General features: G+C 40.1%; 2 protein-coding genes and 1 pseudogene across 2 annotated transcripts; all 3 read left to right on the plus strand.

The window, feature by feature from the left end:
* Positions 1-4385: 4385 nt before the first annotated feature.
* On the plus strand, positions 4386-6237 carry LOC114191201. Its single transcript, XM_028080381.1, has 5 exons — positions 4386-4690; positions 4745-4885; positions 4967-5192; positions 5293-6071; positions 6171-6237. Exons 1-5 carry the CDS (start codon positions 4386-4388, stop codon positions 6235-6237), a joined length of 1518 nt encoding a protein of 505 aa, XP_027936182.1.
* A 1419-nt stretch (positions 6238-7656) lies between these two features.
* LOC114191203 lies at positions 7657-8505 on the plus strand. Its single transcript, XM_028080382.1, has 2 exons — positions 7657-7783; positions 8204-8505. Exons 1-2 carry the CDS (start codon positions 7657-7659, stop codon positions 8503-8505), a joined length of 429 nt encoding a protein of 142 aa, XP_027936183.1.
* Positions 8506-17450: 8945 nt separating this feature from the next.
* LOC114191204 lies at positions 17451-24563 on the plus strand (annotated as a pseudogene).
* The last annotated feature ends 608 nt before the right edge of the window (positions 24564-25171 follow it).

The raw sequence follows: 25171 nt of genomic DNA on the forward strand, positions 1-25171 counted from the left end.
AGGATTATGACACGTGGCGGCTTATGGTTGGCTAATTTTAAAAGGTGGGGATTGCCACATGGCATGATCTGGTTTAGTGGAGTTTAAGTGGTAGGAGTGGTGCAACTTAGTGAAAACTGGGGTGCAGGCTTTTGTTTGGTGGTCTACTTTAGAAGGGGTGTGCAAGTAAAAACTGGGGGTGCATTTAGCTCCTGATTTATTCTTTTTCAGAATTTCTTGATTTTGGACTTATTTTGTAACTTTGAATATTTTAAAATCACACTATTAATTGACCAAAAATAAATTCCAGCTGCATTAACAAACGTTAGAATATCCAATAATATTTTATGCAACTAAAATCAATTTTTACGCCACTTTTACCAAACTTACTCAATAAATCCAATAATCACAAATCCTAATTAAATCAATCTTTAAGCACAGAAAATTCAATTAAATCCCCAAATTTAAATATTAAATGAGGGCAAAAATTTGAACTTATCAGGGTTCCAACCAGAGGCTACATCGACTTGCACACGACCTTCAAAGAAGGACGAAGAGTTCGAACCATATTGATACGATACCTGGTCATTGATGCCCACACTTCCTATAACGTGCTCTTAGGACGCCCTTCGCTAAACGCTCTTGGCGCAATAGTTTCCACTCCTCACTTGGCTATGAAGTTCCCATCACCATCCGGAGACATACTCACAATACACGGAGATCAAAGAGCGGTGAGGGAATGTTACATGGCTAGCTTAAGGCTACCACACCCCCTATGATGACACACAACGTGGAAGTCCTTGCCGAGGGTGTAAACCTAGCGGGAGAAGAGTTGGACCCCAGGATCAACTTCGAATCTAGGATGGAACCAGTAGGGGAAACCCAACAATTCCCTCTCGCGTAGCTAGACCATTTCCTACAGATTGGAACATCACTTCAAGCCGGAGAAGAGTGACAGCTGGAAAAGGTCCCTTCGCCAATGTTGACTTGTTCGCGTGGACAATAATAGACCTCCCTGGGGTCCATCCCAGGGTCACGTCGCACAGGATCTCTGTCTTCAAGGAAGCCAAGCCCGTTTCCCAGAAGAAGCAGAAACTTGGTGAAGAATGCAGACAAGCAGCCAAGGCAGAAGCAGAAAAGCTTAAAAAAGCAGGTTTCGTGGATGAAGCGCGGTACACAACATGGCTAGCCAACGTTGTCCTTGTTAAGAAACCAAATGGAAAGTGGCACATGTGCGTCGACTACACTAATCTCAACAAAGCCTGCCCTCGCGACGCCTACCCCTTGCCAGGTATTGACCGCTTCGTCGATGGCACAGCAAGCCACACAACCCTGAGTTTCCTAGACGCGTATTTCGGGTACAATCAGATACCCATGGCTGAAGAAGACAAGCTGAAAACCGCCTTCATCACAGAGGAGGCCAACCTATATTACAAAGTCATGCCATTCGGCCTGAAAAACGTTGGAGCCACGTACGAAAGGTTGATGGACAGGGTCTTTGCACCCCTACTAGGCAAAAACTTCAAAGTATATGTGGACTATAAGATCCACGAAATTTAATTAATTAAATAAATAAATAATTAATAAATGCAGATAGGTAGTGTATTTATAACATTAAATTCTAATGAGTAAGACGTGGAAAAGTACTAGTTCAATTGGTTGAGAGTACTTTATAAGTGTGAAAGGACTTGGTTTGAGTCCTATGTGTGTTATTAGTGTGTTGGTTGACTTATCTTTATTTTAAAATTATACATGGTCGTGTTGGGTGATAACATGATGGTAAAAGTGTGTGAATTGGCATGAAACATTAATTGGCTTGGTGGTTTAGCTTTGATTTGGCTTTAGTAAGTTCATGGGTTCAAACCTTGGTAAGTCAGATTTAACTCTTTTTTGCTTAAAAATTTGTTGTGGGCTAAATATGAAAGGGTGGAGAAAACCTAGCAGAAAGGGGGCCAAGGGGGCTGAAAAACCATCAAGTAATGGGCCTTGGATAGAAATAAAAACCAGTTTTCGTTGTTTTTAATTAACCACATTAAAGCTTCATATAAAAAAAGGTCAATTTAGGGTAAAATTGAGGGTTTTGGCAAGCTGAACTGTTTTCCAGAATAGAGAGCACGAATTTTAGAGTTTTTGGCAAATTGAGGGAGGTTTTAGGACTGAGTTGAGGGAATAGGCAAAAAGGGGGCTGTTGGTGTTTTTGGAAGCTTTCAAGTAACCCACTACTAAGCCAAAAGATCCAGGTTAGGGGAGCTGAACCCGAAATCTTATATTAATTATATGGTTTTACATGATTGGGCTGTGTGCGTACCTTAAATTTCGTGTCTAACTGATGGAAGTGGTAAATGTTTGGTCTAATGGTAATTGCTCATACTGTTTATGAAATTGAAAGAAAATAATGAGGGTTTGGGGTGCTGTACATATGAGATATGGTATAAATTCAGATTTTGGGATTTATTATGGGTTTGAATTGTGTGTACATATTTGGTGCATTATTCTGGATTGGTTGGCATGATTTGGAGTGTGAAATTTGGTATGTTGCTGTTGTTGTGTGCGTGAAACAGTGCCAGAGTCTGCATGTCTCGCTCAAGCAAGCCAGGCTCGCCTAAGCGAAATATGCAGGGGCTCGAAAACCATTCCTGCTCTACCATCTCGCTCAGGCGGGGTGATTTGATCTTGGGTGACAGACCATCTCGCTTAGGCAAGTGTGTCTCGCCTAAGCGAGAACCCATGTGTGGGTTGAGTGATTTTGGTTGCACATCTCGCGTAGGCGAAATCTTTTGTTTTAGGCGAAAGTGCGTCTCGCCCAGGCGAGATCCTCTCGCCTAAGCGAGAGTTTGAGGAAATGATATGGTATGCTTGAGGTTCACCGCTTAGGCGAGGTGTATTAGTTATGAGCGAGGGATGGGTTCGCCCAAGCGAGAAGGAACTCGCTTAAGCGAGACTTCGTGGGGTTGCTACTTTGCTAAGACTTGCTCAGGCTGTGAGTCTAGCTTGAGCGAATTGGGTGGGAGGCAGCACTAAGGCTTTTAGTCTAAGCAAGGGGAAGTGCAAGGATATACTTCAAGGAAGTGTAATAGTGTAGTATCAGATTTGTGATGCTGAAAACGAGCTATGTTGTTTACAATGCTTCTAAGATCTCTCAATGGTGGGTTTGCTGGTTGTTCCATGGGTTGTGGCCCGGAATGTATCCTTAGGTTGTGGCTCAGGGTAGGGGTGAAGCACGTGGCATTCTATGGGTTGTGGCCCGGAATGACTTCCCTTGAGTTGTGGTTCGGGATAGCGGATGAACAAGAGGAACCTTTGAGTTTTTGCTCGTGTTGGCGAGTGTTGCTGGTGTGAGTGTGCTGGTTGTGGCCAGTACGAATGGGTCCAGATGGATTGCCCTCCTTAGTGATATGCTGACGAGTTTGGTAGTCCTAGGACGTTACGGACTATGTTCGTAATTTGGGAACTCCACCTGGCGTTACGGTGTGTGATCCGTAGCATGGTTTCCGCACGTGCTCTATCGGTTATGGCTGATAGGTGTGGCAGCAAGGCGCCTTGAGATAATCATTAAGAGATGTATAACATTGCTGGCATGGTTGTGGCCATGTAGAAGGAAGGTAACGAGGCTTCCTTAAGGTGTGTTAATGTTTCATGGTTGTGGCCATGTGATTAAAGAAGGAAGGGGTTCTTTGACGCTGAATGATATCATGCTTGGTGGTGGCCATGCGGATTAAAATATGAGATTTGCTTTTAATGTATATTATGTATATATATTTGGTGCATATTTATTTCTTATTATTTTAGCTCACCCTATCTTCTTGTGTTTGGCGATGATCGTGTACGCGGTACACGTGAGCAGATGATATTGCAGGTAGAGCTGGTGAGGCCTAGCCGCGGAGAGGGGATAGTCTGGGAGATTTACATGTTTTTGTTTTGAAATAATTTGTAAACTCTGATGAGAGGCTATGTTATTATGTTCAACTTTATGATTTACGAACTTTGAGTATATTTGGAATTAATTAGAATGTTTTAATTTCCCGCGTTTTCGGGAAATAAGGTTTCATTAAATGCAGTGTAATTAGTTATGTTATTTATTTTAAAAAAAATTGTAATATCCTGACGGGATGTTACATTTGGTATCAGAGCAATCGTTTTCAAAAGATTTTGGGGTCTATGGGGAGTGAGCTTACCGTGTGTGCTTGTGAGATCATTTTGATCATGGTTTGTTATCTAACTTTTGGTACAAAGTCTTAACCAAAGTTGTTTGATGTGAACAGTTATATGTGGCGTGCTCAGGCTATGGCAAATAGGCGGAGGAGGAATAATGTTGGGGCTGATGAGATCGCACAGGCGATACATCAGATGGTAGATGTAATGCAGCGCAACCTAGAGCCGTGGTAGCACCCACACGCCCGGTGTCGATGGAGGACTTTATGAGGCATAAGCTCTCAAAATTCATGGGAAAATCCACTCCAGATGAAGCCGATGCTTGGCTCAGAGAGTGTGAGAAAATCTGTAGAGTGATCGATTGCACAAATGCTCAGAAGCTCGCATTTGTCTCATCCCTGCTGGTAGCTGACGCAGAATACTGGTGGGCAGGCATTCAGCAGCTCATGCAAACCCGGGGCGAGGAGGTTACCTGGACTTCCTTCACGGCGAGATTTCTGGAGAAATATTTTCCAGACAGTGCCAAGCACGAGAGAGAGGCGGAATTCCTCACGTTCCAGTAGGGGAACCTGACTGTGCAGGCATACACAGACATATTTGAGTACTTGGCCAGGTTCTACTCGCCCACTGTCACCGAGGAGTGGAGATGCAAAAAATATGAGGGCGGGCTGAAACACGAGCTGCGCCGTTTTATTGTACCTCTCCGGATCAGGGAGTTTCCAGTCTTGGTGGAGCAGGCCAAGGCTGTAGAGCAGTTGGAGATGGGGCCCAATAGAGGGGCTCGACCTTAGAAGACTACCTCTGATTCACGGCAGTAGAAGAAGCCGTATGACAGGCCACAAAGTTCGGTTAAGAAACTGCAGTGCTACAACTGTGGTGGGCAGCTTCTTCGGAGGGATTGTCTAAAACCCTCAGGCAGCTCTAGTGGTGGTGGTATGACTAGCAAGTGTTACGTTTGTGATCAGACGGGCCATTTCGCACGTCACTGCCCGAATAAGAAACCAGCTAGAGGTGCACCAACGAAGAAACCAGTCGGGGATCGACCTAGAGCCCCAGGTTGTGTATTCGCCTTGACGACTACCGAGGTAGCCCAGTCATGTAACTTAGTACAGACTACTTGTTTGTTGTTTGATCACGAGGTTATTGTGTTGTATGACGCAGGAGATACCCATTCTCGTATCCAATGAATGTGTGAGGAGGCTCGGTCTGGTGATGCGAGAGCTGGCGTGCGAGTTAATAGTTGTGACACCAGCATTTGGAGAGGTATCCACCACGTCTGTTTGTGTGGGATGCCCTATGGAGGTGGCAGGCTGCAGGTTCAAGGTGAATCTCATCTGCATACCAATGGAAGGGTTGGACGTGATTATGGGTATGGATTGGTTGGCCAGCAACCATGTGGTAATCGATTGCGGGCAACACAGGGTGGTATTCCCAGATGTAGAAGGATTGGAATTGATATCATCCAACCAAGCAAAGAAGGAGATTGAAGCGGGAGCTACATGTTTTATGATAGTAGCTCAGACGAAGAAGAAGAGTATTGTAGAGAAGATTAGTATGATTCCAGTGGTAGATGAATACGCAGATGTCTTCCCTGATGAAATCCTAGAGTTGCCACCAAGTAGGGATGTGGATTCCACCATTGATCTCATCCCTGGGGTTGGCCTAGTATCTATGGCACCGTATCGGATGGCGCCAGTTGAATTAGCAGAGTTGAAGAAGCAGATTGAGGATCTGCTTGAAAAGAAGTTTATCCGACCGAGTGCATCACCATGGAGAGCATCGGTGCTGCTAGTGAAAAAGAAGGACGATAGTTCTAGATTGTGTGTAGATTATTGTCAGTTGAATAAGATGACTATAAAGAATAAGTACCCATTGCCCAAAATTGACGATTTGTTGGATCAATTGAGGGGAGCAGCTGTGTTCTCTAAGATTGACTTAAGGTCTGGATATCATCAGATCTTAGTCAAACCAGAGGATGTGCAGAAGACAACATTCATGTGTCGCTACGGTCACTATGAGTATGTGGTGATGCCGTTTAGGGTGACGAATGCGCCTGCTCTATTCATGGACTACATGAATAGGATATTTCAGCCGTATCTAGATTAGTTTGTCGTTGTATTCATTGACGACATACTGATATATTCTGAGAGTATAGAAGAACACGCAGATCATCTACGAGTGGTATTGGAGGTACTGAGAGAGCATAAAATGTATGGGAAACTGTCGAAGTGTGAGTTCTGGCTGGAAAAGGTACAGTTTTTTGGTCATGTAATCTCAGCCCAAGGAATCGCAGCGGACCCAGCGAAGATTGAAACGGTGGTGAAGTGGGAAAGGCCACAGACCGTAACTGAGGTGAGGAGCTTCTTGGGCCTGGCAGGTTATTACAGGCACTTTGTGGAAGGGTTCTCCAAGATGTTGAGTCCATTGACTTAACTCACCAGGAAGGACCCGCCTTTCTCTTGGACAGACGAGTGTGAAGTCTGTTTTGAGGATATGAAGAGGAGATTGACCACTGCACCTATATTAGCTATCCCAGACACAACCAAGATGTTTGAGGTGTATTGTGATGCTTCATACCAAGGCTTGGGGTGTGTGTTGTTGCAGGAGAAATGACCTGTTGCTTATGCATCTCACCAGCTGAAGGTACACAAGAAGAACTACCCTACACATGATTTGGAATTGGCTGCGGTAGTTTTTGCTCTCAAGATGTGGAGGCACTACTTGTACGGTTCACAGTTTCAAGTGTTCAATGATCATAAAAGTTTGAAGTACTTATTTGATCAGAAAGAGCTGAATATGAGACAGAGACGTTGGATGGAGTACTTGAAAGACTATGATTTTGAGCTTCTATACCATCCAGGTAAAGCCAATGTAGTTGCTGACACCTTGAGTAGGAAGAGAGTTCATATGTCTACTTTGATGATGAAGGAGTTGGAGCTTATCGAGAAACTACGAGATATGAACTTGAATCTATACATAGGTGCTGATCATATACGGTGCAACATGTTACAAATCACTAATGAGTTCTTAGATGAGGTGAGGGAGGAATAGGGTAAAGATCAAGAACTGCAGCAAATAGTGAGTGAGTTAGGCACCGAGAAGAGAAAAGACTTCAGGATAGGCAGAGATGGTATCCTGAGATTCAGGGAGAGAGTGTGTGTACCTCGCAGTCGGGTCTTGAGGAAGATGCTCTTGGATGAAGGGCATAAGAGTCGTCTTAGCATACATCCAGGTATGACTAAGATGTACAAGGACTTGAAAGCGACCTTCTAGTGGACGGGTATGAAGACTGATGTGGCCGACTATGTCGCTTCTTGTTTAGTATGCCAGAAGGTGAAGATTGAGCACTAGAGGTCGGGTGGCACGTTGGAGCCTCTTGACATTCCCCAATGGAAATGGGACAACATTTCCATGGATTTTGTCACGCACTTGCTGCGGTCTGTGAGAGGACATGACTCGATCTAGGTTATTGTAGACAGACTGACGAAGTGTGTGCACTTCCTATCGATTAATCAAAAGATGACTATGGACAAGTTGGCAGATCTATATGTCCGAGAAGTGGTCAGACTACATGGAGTGCCTGCTAGTATTGTGTTGGACAGAGACCCAAGGTTCACATCAAGATTTTGGCAAGCACTGCATAATGCCTTGGGTACCCAACTGAGAATGAGCTCAACATATCACCCTCAGACGGATGGGCAGTCTGAGAGAACCATATAGTCACTGGAAGACTTGTAGAGGACTTCTGTGTTAGATCACCTGGGTACGTGGAGTGACATGTTGCCATTGGTGGAGTTCACGTACAATAATAGCTATCATTCCAGCATCAGGATGACACCATACGAGGCATTGTATGGTAGGAGATGCAGGACTCCATTGTGTTGGCAGCAGCATGGGGAGTCAGTGGTGCTTGGGCCAGAGTTCTTGCAGTAAACCACTGAGAAAGTGAAGGTGATACAAGACCGTATGCGTACGACTCAGAGTCGACAGAAGTCTTATGCAAATAAGAGGAGGAGGCCACTTGAGTTTTAGGAGGGTGATCATGTATTCCTCCGGGTTACCCCGACAACAGGTATTGGGAGAGCTCTCAAGTCGAGGAAGCTGACTCCTAGATTCATGGGGCCATACCAAATTACGAGGAGGATTGGACCAGCAGCTTATGAGATTGCCTTGCCACCTCACCTGGCAAATCTGCACAACGTCTTCCATGTATCACAACTGAGGAAGTATGTGGCAGACCCTACTCATGTGCTAGAACAAGACGATGTTCAGGTGTGCGAGAATCTAACTATAGGGGTTGGACTGGTGAGAATTCTGGATTCTCAAGTCAAACAGCTCAGAGGGAAGGAGATTCAGATTGTGAAGGTCCTCTAGGACGAGGCAACCTAGGAGATGACTTGGGAGATGGAAGACCTCATGAGGAAGTCATATCCTCACCTGTTTGTTGGTAAGTTCTCTTTTTCGAGGACGAAAAATTTCTAGGTGGGGGGAATGTAAGATCCACGGAATTTAATTAATTAAATAAATAATTAATTATAAATGGGGGTAGGCAGTGTATTTATGACATTAAATTCTAATGAGTATGACGTGAAAAAGTATTAGCTTAATTGGTTGAGAGTACTTTATAAGTGTGAAAGGACTTGGGTTCGAGTCCTATGTGTGTTATTGGTGTGTTGGTTGACTTCTTGATGAGTGCGTATTTTTGCCCTCATTTATTGTTTAATTCTGGGTATTTAATTGAATTTGTGTGCTTAAAGATCAATTTAATTGGGATTTCCTATAATTGGGTTTATTGAGCATGAGATACAAAAACAAGTTAAAAATAGCTTTTTAGTTGCATAAATGTTATTTGGATATTTTGAGGTGTGTTAGTGCAGCTGCAGTGTGGAAATGCTTTGATTAAAGCTTCATGACACCTTAAAGATAAATCCAAGGTACTGCTAAACCAAGAAGAGAGGAACAAAAAAATTGGACGTTGCGGTTTTCTTTATCTTTATGATAGAAAATAATTTGGGAAAAATATATCTTTAGATATTTTATTTGATATTTTTAAATAATTATGTTATTTAATTATATCATAAAATATTAAAAGATAATAACTACCAAATTTTTTTAAATATGACAAGATCTTCTTGAATCTTTTTAGTTCCACAACAAACAAATATATCTTGAAGATATTGGATTATTTAGAAAATAATTTAAGGAGATTGCAAATGGTTGATTTGGAAAATTAATACAAATACTAATTGGTGATAATTTATCATATATATTTAATTAATTAATTAATTTAATTATATTAGATATTGATATTATCAACCAATTATATTTGTCAAATAGTCTATATCTCTCCAAATATTTTTAAATATTTCTCTTTATCTTTATTTTAAAAGATATTTGAGAGATTTTAGCAACAGAAAATCCTAGTCCAATTCCTATATAAAGAGACCAAGGGAGAAGTGAAAAGAAAAAAGCTGGGGACTTCGGAGTTTAGGAACCCTTAGGGGGGCCTAATTTCGTTTCCTTTCTCTTTATATTCTTCTTCTATTTTTACTTCGCATTCATGGAGTTCTAAATTTCTTGGGTTGCTTCCATTGTAATTTCTTAATTGGATTCTGAGGTTAGATCAATTAATTTGTTTGATCTTTTGATTCTTGTTGAGATTTATTTTCATCTATGTCTTTTGGTTCTTAATTTAGTAAAAGTAATGATTTCTACATTGTAGCAAGTTAGCACGGTGTTAAATCTGCATAACATAACACTCGTATGAGTCCAAGGGTTTTTAAATTTTAATTGAGAAGTTACTTTGATTAATTTTAGAAACTTTCATATGATTGAATGAGTTTTTGCTAATAATTGAGAAGTTACTTGGATTAAAGGTGAAAACTTAGATTAGAATTAATCAAGAAGTTACTTTGGTTAATTAGCTTTTTACTAGATTTAAGAGGTAAAAGAATGGAGATGATTAGGATTAGTAATATTTAATTGAGAAGTTACTTTGGTTAAATTTACTAAGATTAATCTACAAAGTTCTTGCTTTTGATTGAGAAGTTACTTTGGTTGAAAGTAAGGACGCCAACAAATTAATTGAGAAGTTACATTGATTAATTTGAAGTCTTAAACAAGAAATAAATAACAATAATCTTTAGGAAACCAATGATGAATCCTATTTTGAACAAGCAGTGGAATCGACTTATTTTTCTTTACTATTGTTTCTATCTTATTTTATCTTTTTATATTTATCTTTCATATTTTTATTATTTTATTTGACTAACTCTTTTGTATAGATATTATAAGAACTAACTTGTTAAAAACCAATTCTGTGTTCGTTGGGAGACGACTTAGGGTTAACTTAACCCATACTAATTTTTTGGCTACTTTCTTAACAATACTGAAGTTGTTATAGATAAGTAGTATTAATTTGATCGCTTGACGACATCGTTATCAAATTTGCCGTCGTTGCCAAGGAAAACGGTTAGAATTTTTATCATTTTAGTTCTTATTTTTATTTTTTTCTTTCTTTCTTTTGATTTTATTTTTTGTTTATCACTAACAGTTTTTTTTATCTCAAATTTTTGTTTTCTAACATTTATTTTATTTTCTTTAGTTATTTTTTTAGTTACTTTTTTTAAGTATAATTTTTGTTTGAGGATTTTTGTTGTAAATTTGTGAAACTGGTTGAGAAACACTTTGACTAAGGAAAGACAAGGTACTTAAGTTGTCCATTGAGACACACCTCTCTTTCCTGGAAGTCTACTCAACAAGCTTTCAACTTATTTCTTTTCAGAAAACCTCTTTCAAAAATGAAAAATCATTTTTCATATGAAAATAATCAACAATGTGATTTGATTTTTAACATCTCGAAAACCCTTCCTGCTCTACCATCTCGCTCAGGCTGGGTGATTTGATCTTGGGTGACAGACCATCTCGCTTAGGCAAGTGTGTCTCGCCTAAGCGAGAACCCATGTGTGGGTTGAGTGATTTTGGTTGCACATCTCGCGTAGGCGAAATCTTTTGTTTTAGGCGAAAGTGCGTCTCGCCCAGGCGAGATCCTCTCGCCTAAGCGAGAGTTCGAGGAAATGATATGGTATGCTTGAGGTTCACCGCTTAGGCGAGGTGTATTAGTTATGAGCGAGGGATGGGTTCGCCCAAGCGAGAAGGAACTCGCTTAAGCGAGACTTCGTGGGGTTGCTACTTTGCTAAGACTTGCTCAGGCTGTGAGTCTAGCTTGAGCGAATTGGGTGGGAGGCAGCACTAAGGCTTTTAGTCTAAGCAAGGGGAAGTGCAAGGATATACTTCAAGGAAGTGTAATAGTGTAGTATCAGATTTGTGATGCTGAAAACGAGCTATGTTGTTTACAATGCTTCTAAGATCTCTCAATGGTGGGTTTGCTGGTTGTTCCATGGGTTGTGGCCCGAAATGTATCCTTAGGTTGTGGCTCAGGGTAGGGGTGAAGCACGTGGCATTCTATGGGTTGTGGCCCGGAATGACTTCCCTTGAGTTGTGGTTCGGGATAGCGGATGAACAAGAGGAACCTTTGAGTTTTTGCTCGTGTTGGCGAGTGTTGCTGGTGTGAGTGTGCTGGTTGTGGCCAGTACGGATGGGTCCAGATGGATTGCCCTCCTTAGTGATATGCTGACGAGTTTGGTAGTCCTAGGACGTTACGGACTATGTTCGTAATTTGGGAACTCTACCTGGCGTTACGGTGTGTGATCCGTAGCATGGTTTCTGCACGTGCTCTATCGGTTATGGCTGATAGGTGTGGCAGCAAGGCGCCTTGAGATAATCATTAAGAGATGTATAACATTGCTGGCATGGTTGTGGCCATGTAGAAGGAAGGTAACGAGGCTTCCTTAAGGTGTGTTAATGTTTCATGGTTGTGGCCATGTGATTAAAGAAGGAGGGGTTCTTTGATGCTGAATGATATCATGCTTGGTGGTGGCCATGCGGATTAAAATATGAGATTTTCTTTTATTGTATATTATGTATATATGTTTGGTGCATATTTATTTCTTATTATTTTAGCTCACCCTATCTGTTTGTGTTTGGCGATTATCGTGTACGCGGTACACATGAGCAGATGATATTGCAGGTGAAGTTGGGGAGGCCTAGCCGCAGAGAGGGGATAGTCTGGGAGATTTACATGTTTTTGTTTTGAAATAATTTGTAAACTTCAATGAGAGGCTTTGTAATTATGTTCAGTTTTCTGATTTACGAACTTTGAGTATATTTGGAATTAATAAGAATGTTGTAATTTCCCGGATTTTCGGGAAATAAGGATTTATTAAATGCAGTGTAATTAATTATGTTATTTATTTAAAAAAAATCGTAATATCCTGACGGGATGTTACATGGACGACATCGTAGTAAAGTCCTCTGACCCGTCACAGCACCCGTCAGATTTGACACCAGTCTTCGATGCAATCCGAGCCTACAACTTGAGGTTGAACCCAGAGAAATGTACCTTTGGCGTTAATGGCAGCAAATTCTTAGGTTTCATGCTCACTCACTGGGGAATTGAAGCCAACCTAGAGAAATGTCTCGCAATCATCAACATGAGAAGCCCAACAAACTTCAAAGAGGTCCAATGCCTCATAGGAAGATTGACGGCCATCTCACGATTCCTCCCCAAGCTTGTCGAAAAAACGGGACCTATGATTAAGCTGCTCAAGAAGTCAGCCAAGTTCGCTTGGTATGAAACATGCCAGCAAAAGTTTGATCAATTGAAACAACTACTCACTATACCACCCATCTTGAGCAAGCCCTACCGAAACCTCCCTTTGATTGTCTACATCTTGGACTTTGCCACAGTTGTCAGCGCTGCAATAATCCAGGAAACCAACGATCGCCAGCAACCAATACACTTTGTCAGCCGCGTGTTACAAGATCCAGAAACGCGATACCAAGTAGTGGAAAAAGTAGCCCTATCACTCATAACATCAGCCCGAAGATTATGCCTTTACTTCCAGAATCACGAGGTAATTGTCCGCACAGAATGCCCAGTCCAAAAAATCCTGCAGAAACCATATCTGGCTGGCAGACTATTCGCATGGTCAATCGAGTTGTCGAAATTCAGCATTCGATACGAGTCGCGAGGCGCGATCAAAGCGTAATGCCTAGCAGATTTTGCTAATGATTTACAAGACTACGCAACCTCAGAAGAAACCTGGTGGACCATGCACGTCGATGGATCGTCTAACCCACAAGGAGCGGGGGCAGAGGTAGTACCTGAAGGACCAAGTGACGTGTTAATTGAACAATCCCTACACTTTAAATTCAAAACATCGAACAACCAAGCCGTGTACGAGGCAATCATCGTCGGGCTCAACCTAGCTAAAATAGTCGGTGCTAAAAAGCTCCTATGCAAAACTGATTCTCGATTAACAGTTGGCCATCTAATGGGGGAATACCAGGTCAAAGACCTAATGTTAGCACAATACTTTCACGTAGTTACTAGCATGGTTGCCCAATTCAAGGACTTCAAGATCGAACATGTGCCTAGGGCCGACAACGCTAGAGCGGACTTACTATCGAAGTTGGCAAGTACCTAGAAAAAAGGGAAGTACAAATCCCTGCTTCAACAGACCCTCGCATCCCCATCCATCGAACAAACACCTAGTGCATGCAGATCACCAATGAAGGCACATGAATGGAACCTTTCATCCAATACCTAGAGAATGGGACCGTCCCCGACGGTGAAGAAAAAGGATGGACCCAAAAAGCAGCGCGTTACACCCTAGTGGGAGGAGAACTCTTCAGAAGAGGATTTAGCGCCCCACTTCTAAAGTGCATTACCAAGGAGAAGGCCGACTATGTTATGCAAGAGATACATCAAGGAGTTTGCGGCTACCACTCCGGACCAAAAACTATGGCGGCTAGAATACTGCGGGCAGGATACTATTGGCCAACCATCCAAGAAGACTACAATACCTACACCAGAAAATGCCCCTCATGCCAGAAACACAGCCCCAAAACACATCTGCATCAAGAAGAGTTCTACCACATATCCTCCCCATGGCCATTTTCTAAATGGGGAATGGACATCGTTGGTCCATTCCTCCCAGGAAAAGGCCAAGTCAAATTCCTCCTAGTGGGCGTCAACTATTTTTCAAAATGGATTGAGGCCGAGCCCCTAACCACCATCACGACCAAGTAAGCCCAACGATTCGTGTGGAAAAACATCATTTGCCGTAATGGTATACCACACACAATTATCATCGACAATGGCAGACAGTTTGTTAATCAGGGATTGGCAGAGTTTTATCAAAATTTCAAAATCAAGCACATCACCAGTTCTGTTGAGCATCCGCAGACTAATGGCCAAGCGGAAGCCGCAAACAAAATCATCCTCGGACAACTCAAGAGAAGACTAGATGAAGCCAAAGGAAAATGGCTAGAGGAATTACTCGAAGTCCTCTAGGCATACAGATGTACACCCCAATCGTCGACCTGTGAAACGCCTTTCAGTCTCGAATACGGAACGGGCGCACTGATACCCGTCGAAATTGGAGAACCATCAATGCGGCAAGCTCATTATGACCAAGTGTCCAATGACGAGTGCATGAACACCCAACTAGACTTACTACCTAAGAAGAGGGAGAAAGCTAAAATCAGGGATATGGCAACCAAGCTCAAAGTAGCAAGGAAATACAATTCCAAGCTAAAGCCGCGATCACTTCATAAAGGAGACCTCGTATGGCGGCCAGCAAGTAAAGCGCGCCAACATGACGGGAAATTCTCTGCCAACTGGGAAGGCCCATTCCGCATTCTGCAAGCTTTTTGCAAAGGCGCATATCGGCTCGAGCGACTATCTGGCGAGCCAATACCTAACACCTGGAATATTTCACACTTGAAGTTTTATTTCAGTTAGTTGGTCGTATTTCTTTTTTTGACATGTCCAACATATTCACACAATCATACGCTAAAACTCAGCAACATATTCACCCAATCATACGCTAACATAAGTCCACAACATAAAATCATATCTTAACGTAGCAAACCAACGGTCCTAAAGACAAGCAGCACAACAAAATAAACAAGCAAAGCATTAACATTTAAACCAGTAAAGACATGATACACAAATTAGGAACGGATGCATTAGATTCCAAATATCCAAAAAGTATATGTACATAACCAAAACACACTGAATGCGCATGATAACAAACATCATGGCCACCTTCTCCACTACAATATCAAAGATGTACCCAACCCTATTACAAAAAACAGGCATTCCGGCATCCTCGCCCAAAGAAGCTAACTACTCGACACCATCAGCGGAACCACCCATTCCCTAGCACCTAATCGGCCTCTTCCGCATCCTCCTCCTCTGCATCTTCCGCATCTTCTTCGTTGATACCGATCTCCGCATTTTCAAGAGGAGTGGTAGCAAGAGTTGCCTCCTCACCCAAAGCGTCTGCCTCTACAACAACTTTCAATCGCCTAATCTCCGCAATGTCCAACATGCGATTATCGTAAACATCGAGATTAACATTAATCTGACGATCAGTTACAGAGACTTCCTTATATAAGAAGTCGACCTGTCTTAGTGCTTTCTGAAAATCGTTCACATGCTCAGAGTAAATAGCTTGCTGCAACCCATATATCTCACTTGCCGCCTCCTCGGCAGCCGCCTCCTTCGCAGCAAGCACCTCGTCCATCTCCACTTGTTTAGCTTTTAATTTCTTTTTAGCACCCACCACACTCTGCTTCAGCCTCCGTACCTCGACCTCTAGTTTCTTTTTGTCCTCAGCCCAGGCCTACTGATCGCTTTCCCTCAAAGCCTTCAAGGAAGCAATCTCCTCAACCAACTTCTTTTTATCTCCAGCACTCAGCTCCTCCTGCAACATTGTTGTCACCCTCCGGCCCAACACGACTCCTCGCACCAAATACTCGTTCAAAGCCCTCATCACCAACCCCGAATCTGCCGCCTCCACCACGCCTACCTCGGCATCGCTCAGCTTGATCTCCACCCCCTTCCTCATCTGAATTCTACTCTTCTCAAACCCACTCAAGTCAGGATTACTTGAGCCACTCGAACCCACATCGCCGGTCTTCGCAAGCGCACATAGCCTCTACATATCCTTTCCAATGCCCTTCATTTTAGAAGGAGCCGGCCTCTTTGCAACAGCTGGTTGATATGTATCCACAACCGGACCTACAAGGTTCGGCGCTTGAGATTGTCCCTGCGCCTTTGTAACGCTTCCCATTTTATCTCGAATCTTGACGAACAAATCAACCTCGTCGCCAACCTTCTTTGCATGATGGGCCATCACACCTGCACAAAGCAAAATTCTTCAGATTAGTTCAAAATCAGCAGTAACTTAAACAGAAAACATACTGCACAAATCCTGGGCCGGACTATCCGTCAAATAGCAACAAACAACCCATTTTCCAGGTATCTTTATCGGCATTCGCTCCAACACATCCACTACACGCATGCTATCACCATCCAGCATGTCTTTGGAAACCGCATCCAATCGAGTCGGCGCTTCAATCCAATAGAAGGGAAACTTAGGAATACCTTCATCATCGTAGTATAAAGACCACCCACTGCCAAGTACTTGTACACGAAAAAAGCCTTCCTTAAACTGCTTGAAAGATTGGGTGAACCCGTCCAACAAACCAATCTTAGGACGTCCGATCAGTGAAAGCCAATATATCATATCTTGTAGGCGCGTCACATAGAAATAAAGAAAGTTGTCAGGAGTCGGTGATAAATACAATGCTTTGCAAATCAATCGAAACGCCTGCAAACTACCCTAGCTATTCGGATGAAGTTGAGTATGCGCCATGTTAATCCTTCGAAGGACACCCATGGTGAACTCGTCAAGCGGCAGTCGCACATGCAGTTTCATAAACATACACGCGTACATATAAAAGAAGTCGTCCTATGATCCCTCGCGACCATGACACACCCCTTCAACCCCACTCACCCGCTTAATGGAAACGACATTAGTGTCGGCCCCCTTTTCGACAAATAAATACTATTCAACCACGACCTAAGGAGCCTCGACCACCGGTTTTTCAAAAAATAATTTCGAACACCCTCAGCCGCCCACTCATACCCATCTCTTCTCGGCAAAGTGATTCCGCGTGTTCACTAGCCGGATCCTCGCGCACCTCCATCTCCACCTCAACATGTAAAGACTCGGAAAAACTATTGAAAAACGCTAACCTAAGACCCACAAAACTAGCACCAGAGTGCCCGGCATTGGAACCACTAGAAGAAGTCGACATACCTTTTAGAAGACCGAGAACAAAGACAGCCACAGGAAACCTTAGCAAACTCCAAAGGCTACACCAGGAAACACAGTTAAGTACAAATGAGGGACCTCGTATTTAAAGACCCCGTTCAAGACCCTTCACCTCTGCTCAACCGCTACGAGGCCCAAGGCCCACCCACTCAAGCCACTTTGGAAAACACGCCCTAACGAAATAGTACCACTAAGGGTCAAATCAATTCAATGCCCCTGACACCATTTCCACTAACAAGATTCCATAAACACATCTGTTGAAGAACGCTCAAACAGGACATGTCGGTGCAAAAACATGGAAACCAAACACCATAGTCGAGAACCCACAATAAGTCTATACGTCGCTCCGCTCCTCAAGATTGGGGGGCTGATATATCCATAGACCACGACCAATACGCAAAAATTGCAAAGCAGGCAACAATCGCAGAAGCTAGATACTCGCATCTAGTCTACACGTCACTTCGCTCCTCAAGACTAGGGGGCTGGTGTCCTAACCACACCATAAATACATGATCACGGTCCTCAAGAACCCTCAGGGCCGGTCACTCTAGGCCGAGGACTAGTCCATGACACACAGCCACCCTACACATTCAAGGCCGAACACTCTAGGCCGAGGACTAGCCCATGACACAACCACCAAATTCTCCTCCATACGGATTATGACCAAGTAATAACCCTCACAGAGAAGGCGGCCCTCAGCGTCTCCCTCAGGCCGACTACCCCCTAGCGTCCTAAGGAAATAAACCACACCTGATCACGACCACTCGAGAACCAAGCGGATAAGAAGGACGCGGAAAGTTGAGATCCGCGTGACCGCATACCGGATATCGAGCACTTCATGGCAATTGTTGATAACATCTGAAGGACCAATTGGCAATTCAGCCCCTAGATCTGGACCTAAAGGTTAGGAAAAGGGAATCCAAGCCCAAGGCCCATAACAAGTAGGATCCACAAGTAAAAATAGTATAAATAGCACACTATTCTAGGCATTTATTACACATTAATATATTCTCTGAGATTCTGACATCACCAATGCTAACTTAGACATCAGAGTGTCTTTTGAAGGTCCCCCTGCGCCGCCCTTGAAGTTCATCCGAAAGAGAAGGTTTGCCTGCAACTGAATACAAGACCCCCTTCAACAAATTTGCGGAATACAGTTCGGACCCTGCAAGAACAATAGTTATATTTTAAACTTCATTATTGGTACGATTTTTTTTGTTGAAATTTAATAATAAGCTATGTCAAATCATAACCGTCACAATTAAAATCACACGTGTAAATTTTTTGAGATAAAAATTTATTAGATTTATTTTATTTATTTAAAACCAAAAACATATATATTCCTTTCAAATTGGTTTTATATAAATCTATAATCTAAATAATCCATCTGAACTAATATGTCATCCGATTAACACATATCTAACTAACGTGTGATAAATTAAATAGTCAAATACACATTTCAAAATATTAAATTTGAGTTATACTTAGAAATGTCAAAATAACTTTCAAACCGTGAATCAATCCGGCTCATCATAGGTTCAAGTCGGGTTAGGTCGAGAAAAATTTAGTTTTTTCAAAGGTGGGTCGAACTGAATCCAATTACTTAACCCACAGATTAAACAAGCTCGAGTGGGTTGAAGGTGAGTTGACCTACTTAACCCACAAACATTCCTTTACAATTTTTAATTTTTTTTAATAATTTTTTACTACTTTTAATTGTATAGGTTCACAATTTCATATTTTTACATATTAGAAGGTTGCTCAATAATTCAATAATATTTAAATAGTTTGAATGTTTAATTAATTTCTTTGTCAACGTTGATACTTTAATATTTTATTATCTTTATAATCATATTTTCGAGGATTAGACGAACAATTTGATTCTACTATTATAAATAATAAATTAAGTAAATTCACTCTTATTGTAATGTAATAAATATATAAAATAAATTATAAAAAAAATTGTAAGTGAATCAATCCACTAACCCACCAACCTGTGATGGGTCGAATCAGGATACAAAAGTTTTGATTTACAAAAAAGTGAGTCGAATTATACTGGTCTTATTTTAGCTCAATCCACGGTGAGCCAACCCGATATGGATTGACTCACTTTAACACCCCTAGTTATACTAAATTGATCATATTAATTCAAATCGTATCAATTTGAATATTGCTTAGACGTATATAAAATGTTTAGAAATTAGATGTTTTATGAAATTGAATTATGCTTATGACATAGTTATTTTGAAGATTTTCATTGCCCCGATGCTTGATGCCACCACCAATGGTGATCTTTAATCTGAGTGTGAAGAGAGAAATTGATTTCTTAGTATTGAAATTTAAAGAAGACAAAATTGAAAATAACCCAAAAATAACTTAGACAAGTTAATATACTAAATTTAATTAGTACATAATTTTTTTTAAAATTAATTTCTATGTAGACTAATTTTAATTTATGGAAAAAATTGATTCCACTTTTTAATTTCTTTTTCCATTAGAAAGAACTTATATAGAAAAAAAAAGTCACTAGTGTAGGATATTGCGCCATGTATACTAGCATGCTGCAATTAATGAACTTCAACTAGATATGTCAAAGTGGGCCAATCCGGCTCACACGGGTTGGCTCACCACGAGCCGGGTTGAAAATGAGTGAACCTAACCCGGCTCACTTTCTGGTGAGCCAGAAATTTTGTAACCCGGCTCAACCCACCACGGGTTGGTGGGTTAAGTGGCTTGGCTCACCAACCCACCTAAAAAAATTTTTTTTTTAGTATTCAAATATTTAAATAAATTTTTAAGTAACCCATGAAATGACAATCATAGTAAAATCAAGAACCAATATTTTGATCATGCTCACCACCAATATATGAAGAATTATTTCCAAGAAAGTATCCATTAGTCTAAGGAACCATGGCTAATATTACAAATTTTCTATCATGCTATTCAACAAAATATAAATAAAAAAACTATATATTTTTTTCATGCTAATTTAGAAAAAATTGTTTATAAGACGGTTACTTGAGTAATTTACTATAAAGATTATAGTTAAAGATTAAAGTATCAACATATATATAACTTGACAATCAAATTAATTAAACATTTAAACTATTCAAATATAATTAAGCAACATTCTAGCATTTAAAAATATGAAATTGTGAACAAATATAATAGGAATAGTAAATAATTATTAAAAAATTAAAAGAAATTGTAAAAAAATGTTGGTGGGTTAAGTGGGCCAACCCACCTTCAACCCGGCTCGAACCCGTTTAAGTTGTGGGTTAAGTGAGCCGGATTGAGTTCAACCCACTTTTAAAAAAGTTGAATTTTTCTTAACCCAACCCGGCTCGAACCCGTGGTGAGCCGGGTTGGCTCACGGGTTGAAACTCATTTTGACATCTCTAAATAACATCCAATTTAGCTAGTTGTTGGGTCACATATTTTTCTTTTCCTTTTAAATTGTCACGCTATAGTTATAGTTATATATGTATACATGCATGTCTTTTGAAAAATCCACATTAATAGTTACTTTTGTATCGGTCAAATCGATCTTGTAGTTATGATACTGAAATTCACATTAATATGCTTTATGTTAAACAAGAAATAGGTTATGTCCGCAATTTTTTTATATGTTTGGGTCACTCCAAGGATATGTCTAGAGTGAATTTACAAAATATAATAGTAGTCTTACAGAATATGCTTAATATTAAGTTATAATTTTGGTGGAAAATGTTTTTACTTGTAATTTATAAACTATAGTAGTATTTTTTATTTTCTCACATGGAAAGAGCTTTTTATTTAAAATGCCCTACACATATCAAGCCCTAGTCAAATGTAACTCTATATGTTAAACCTCATTTGTTGATTTTGTTATCATCCAATGTATTGATTCAAGAAAATTAGCGAGGCACATGACCTACTTATTTCAAAGCAATAAATCTTAATCCCAAATTGACAACTAATATTAGGTTTATGACCCCCTCCATTAATTTGACAACTAACATTTTATTTTACTTGTTTAATATATATTTTTTTGGCATAGAATAAAGTTTTAAATATATCAACTTTCTTTGTCATATCTAGGGATGTCAAAAATATCCATACTTGCGGGTATCCGCGGATAAAACCCGCAATGGATAGGAAATTGATATTAAAAATGGATACCCGCTACCCGTGGATACCAGTATTTTTTATACCCGCATGTTAACGGGGCAAGTACAGGTATCATAGTATCCGTACCCGTGGATACCCGTACCCACTAAACTTTAATTCACAAAAATATCCTCATATATCTTTAATCAGTAAAAACCATTCTGACCTAATTTTTTCTAAGTTGCACATCTTGTCTTGGCTTTTGTCTTCATTCTTCCAGCTTCAAGTATTGGTACGTTGTCTTCTTCCAAGTACATCCCTTGACATTCTTCTCTTTCCCTTCTCTGAAATTAGACATATACATCAAACCCTATATAGACAATGATATTTATGGTATGCTTGTTGTCAAATGATAGAATCAAAATAAGAATACTTGCCACGTGGCAGTTGAAGTTTATTATTTGATTATTTTTCAAGAATTAAGGAGAAAGTGGACTTGTTGATCAAAGCACTAATTAAATAATTTTCATTGTGTTGAACGTCATTTTATATTTATTTTTATAATTATTTAGATTTGTATGAACTTGAGTTTGTTTGAACTTTATTTAAAATTTATAACATTGATGTATTTTATTTTATTTTATTTGAATTTATGATTAAATATTTGTTTTTTAAATAATTTTGTAAATACCCGTGGTTACCCGCAGATATGAAAAAAATAGGTGGGTACCCGCATAATGGATACCCGACGAATATGGGTACGGATACGGGGCAAATATTTATCCAGCGGGTAGGGTACGAAGGAGCTACTACCCGTACTCTACCCGCCTCATTGACATCCCTAGTCATATCTTGCTTAATCTATAAGAAAACTATTCGAATTCAAGGAGTAGCTTAACTTCTCAACTCAATTTTTCCTATATATTTAATTTAGAAGGTCATTATTATTTTTTATTTTGTAAATAGTTTAAAGCATTCAAATTAGATTTAATTTTATATACTAATAATCTATAGATTTCGACATCAATCAAATTTTTATGTAATTTATATATATAATTCTTATAAAAATCAACCAAATAATTAGTTATAGTTTAGAATTAGGCTTAAATACCGTTTTCGTCCTCATTTTCGTAGTATTTGTTTTAGATGGTCCTCATTTTGACAGAATGTTTAAAATGGTCCTCATTTTTACCGAATGTTTAAAATGATCCTCATTTTCGCAATTCATGTTTTATTTGGTCATTTTCTGTCACGCTGTTTGAATCAGTAACGAAGCACTGTACAAGTGACACTATTTGTATTACGTTGCATTTGGGGTGTGTTACATGTACGTGTACTGTACAGATGACTAATTAATGTTAACTTTTCAATTTGGAGAAAATTTTGCAATTAGGGCTTGAGTTGGATTGCAGTCGCGCTCTTCATCGTTGAAGGCGATTTCTTCGTCTCCGTCTTTCTTGAGCTCAGATTTGTAGAGGAAGCAGCTAATACTTGTCATTTCATCGTTGGATTGCAGTCGCACTCTTCATTTCAATTTTACAGATAATCATCATCAACGAGGTAAGTGGATTTAGGGTTTTCTGGGTTGTGTTTGCTCGTGAGTTAGGGTTGGTTTGTCCTTGGATTGTTGTGATGTTATGCATGGTTCCTAAATTACCACACCTGTACCATATACGTAACACACCCCAATGCAACATAATACAAATAGTGCCACCTGTACAGTGCTCCGTTACTGATTTAAACGGCGTCACATAAAAGGACCAAATAAAACACGAATTGTAAAAATGAGAACTATTTAAAACATTCGGTGCAAATGAGAACCATTTAAAACATTTTGTCAAAATGATAACCATTCACAATAAACACTACGAAAATGAGGACGAAAAAAATATTTAATCCTTAGAATTACAAAGAATTCTGAAGTGGAAGTTTTGAAATTAGTGAAGAAAACGATTTGAGCGCGCGCAAACACGAGAAAACTTACATCGCTTGAGTTTCTCTCATAACTGACAGGGCGTCTCTCTCACTGAGCTACAAAGCGTTTGTAATTTCTGCAACCAAATCCGGGTCAAGGAAGCTGGCATCTGAATCCGAACGCACGAAAACCGATAAGAACAACCGATCAGCAAAAGATAATTTCGATCTCGATTTGGATTCCGATCTCTCAAAGTTCGTCTTCGCTGCTTTTGTCTTTTCATTTATTTTAGTTTTTCGGAATCTGGCTAAAAGTTTAACCTATTGTGCAAATCTGCAGTGACATAAACGGAATCGTGTCCGCGCTGCACTTAATTAGAGACAAGGCTCAGAAGGATGGTCAGAAGAAGAACGAAGAGACAATTTCCAGGTACCGCGTTTGCGTACGTTTCGATCCTACCTGAAACGTGTCTGTTACCGTAGTTTGAATTTCGAAGATTGTGCCTGGAAAGATTCGAATAATGCGTAGAAGGTTTTAGTGGTTTCGATTCGGATGCGCGTTGTGATCTACAAACATGCATGCTTGACGTGGACTTGTAAATTTGCCAAAAATATCGATCCTAACATTGAATTCGAATGAAAAGAGCTACAAATTTGATGCAACCGCCATTGTATTTTCTTATTTGTTGTTTGCATCATCAGGGTTTTAGTGGCTGCTGCTTTTTGTGATAGAGTGGGTTTTGAGGTTAAGTCTATAATCGAGGGATTGGGGTCAAAATTTGAGAAGGACAGGTAAACTTGAAGTCTGAATTGCATATATATTGTTTTGACCTTTCCAATAATTTTTGCCGCCTTTTCACTGTATTAAACAGTATTCTCGTTGCATTGTCAGGTAAAGCATTACTAAAGCACTTTCAAAGAGTTCAAAGAGGTCTGTAGACGATTATGGTTTCTGCATGATATTGAATAGTGACAATGCAGTCATAAATAGCAAGGCGATGGTGTGTTCCCAAAACTTGTTTGATCATTGTGGTTATTAGGAGCGTGCAGTACGAAAGTTCCTTGCAGAGTGAAACCACTAAGTTTCAAGAACTTCACGAGAATTTTTGCGAAGAGAAAGCCACTTCTCTGCAGGCACCGAAAGGTACTCCTCCCTTTAAGATTGTCATTGTGGACTAATTAGCTTCATCTGTTGTGAACGCAATATACATTTTCTTGAATAACTGAAACTTGTATTATCTTATTGTGATTCTTTGGCAGTTTCTGAAATATATACTAGTGGTAAATCGTGTGCAATGAAGTGTTACTTTTAAAATATATAATAGTGTTATTTCATCTGGTAGAATGAGATAATCGTACTCTTTGCTAGTTGGATGCTGACTTCTTTTTGTCCATTGATAGATATTATCTCTTTGTGCAAATGAACTACTATTATCATGTAATATGCCTTTATTAATTAGAAAATAACAACCTGAATTCATTAATTTTATTTCCTCAACAACTTTACGAATGCTTCATGGAAGAAGAAAAGCATTATGATATCTGAACAAGAAAAGGCCTGAAATGATGAAATTTCCCAACTGGAAGAGTCATTGAAAAAGAAGAAACAGGTAAATTAAGCAGTGGGATATAGTTTTTTCTGTTGCATTCTGTCCGTCTCTCTTTGATTCATATAGTCACCCCTGCATGAACATAACCGATTCATCGTCTTTTGTCACACAGGACGATAAAACTTTCAGCATTCTTAGGAAAACACTTGGTTCGTTCTTGGAAAGTACCTCGGAAGA

Source organism: Vigna unguiculata, chromosome 7 (genome assembly GCF_004118075.2).
Source record: "Vigna unguiculata cultivar IT97K-499-35 chromosome 7, ASM411807v1, whole genome shotgun sequence".
Lineage (NCBI taxonomy): Eukaryota > Viridiplantae > Streptophyta > Magnoliopsida > Fabales > Fabaceae > Vigna > Vigna unguiculata.

Bases quoted from the DNA above. Each gene is read 5' to 3' on its own strand.
- LOC114191203 (XM_028080382.1), top strand. From the start codon at position 7,657: ATGGACAAGTTGGCAGATCTATATGTCCGAGAAGTGGTCAGACTACAT. The intron at 7,784-8,203 runs GTACCCAACTGA...CCCCGACAACAG, and splicing joins AGCACTGCATAATGCCTTGG to GTATTGGGAGAGCTCTCAAG.
- LOC114191201 (XM_028080381.1), top strand. From the start codon at position 4,386: ATGGAGGACTTTATGAGGCATAAGCTCTCAAAATTCATGGGAAAATCC. The intron at 4,691-4,744 runs GTAGGGGAACCT...GTACTTGGCCAG, and splicing joins GCGGAATTCCTCACGTTCCA to GTTCTACTCGCCCACTGTCA. The intron at 4,886-4,966 runs GTTGGAGATGGG...GCCGTATGACAG, and splicing joins CAGGCCAAGGCTGTAGAGCA to GCCACAAAGTTCGGTTAAGA.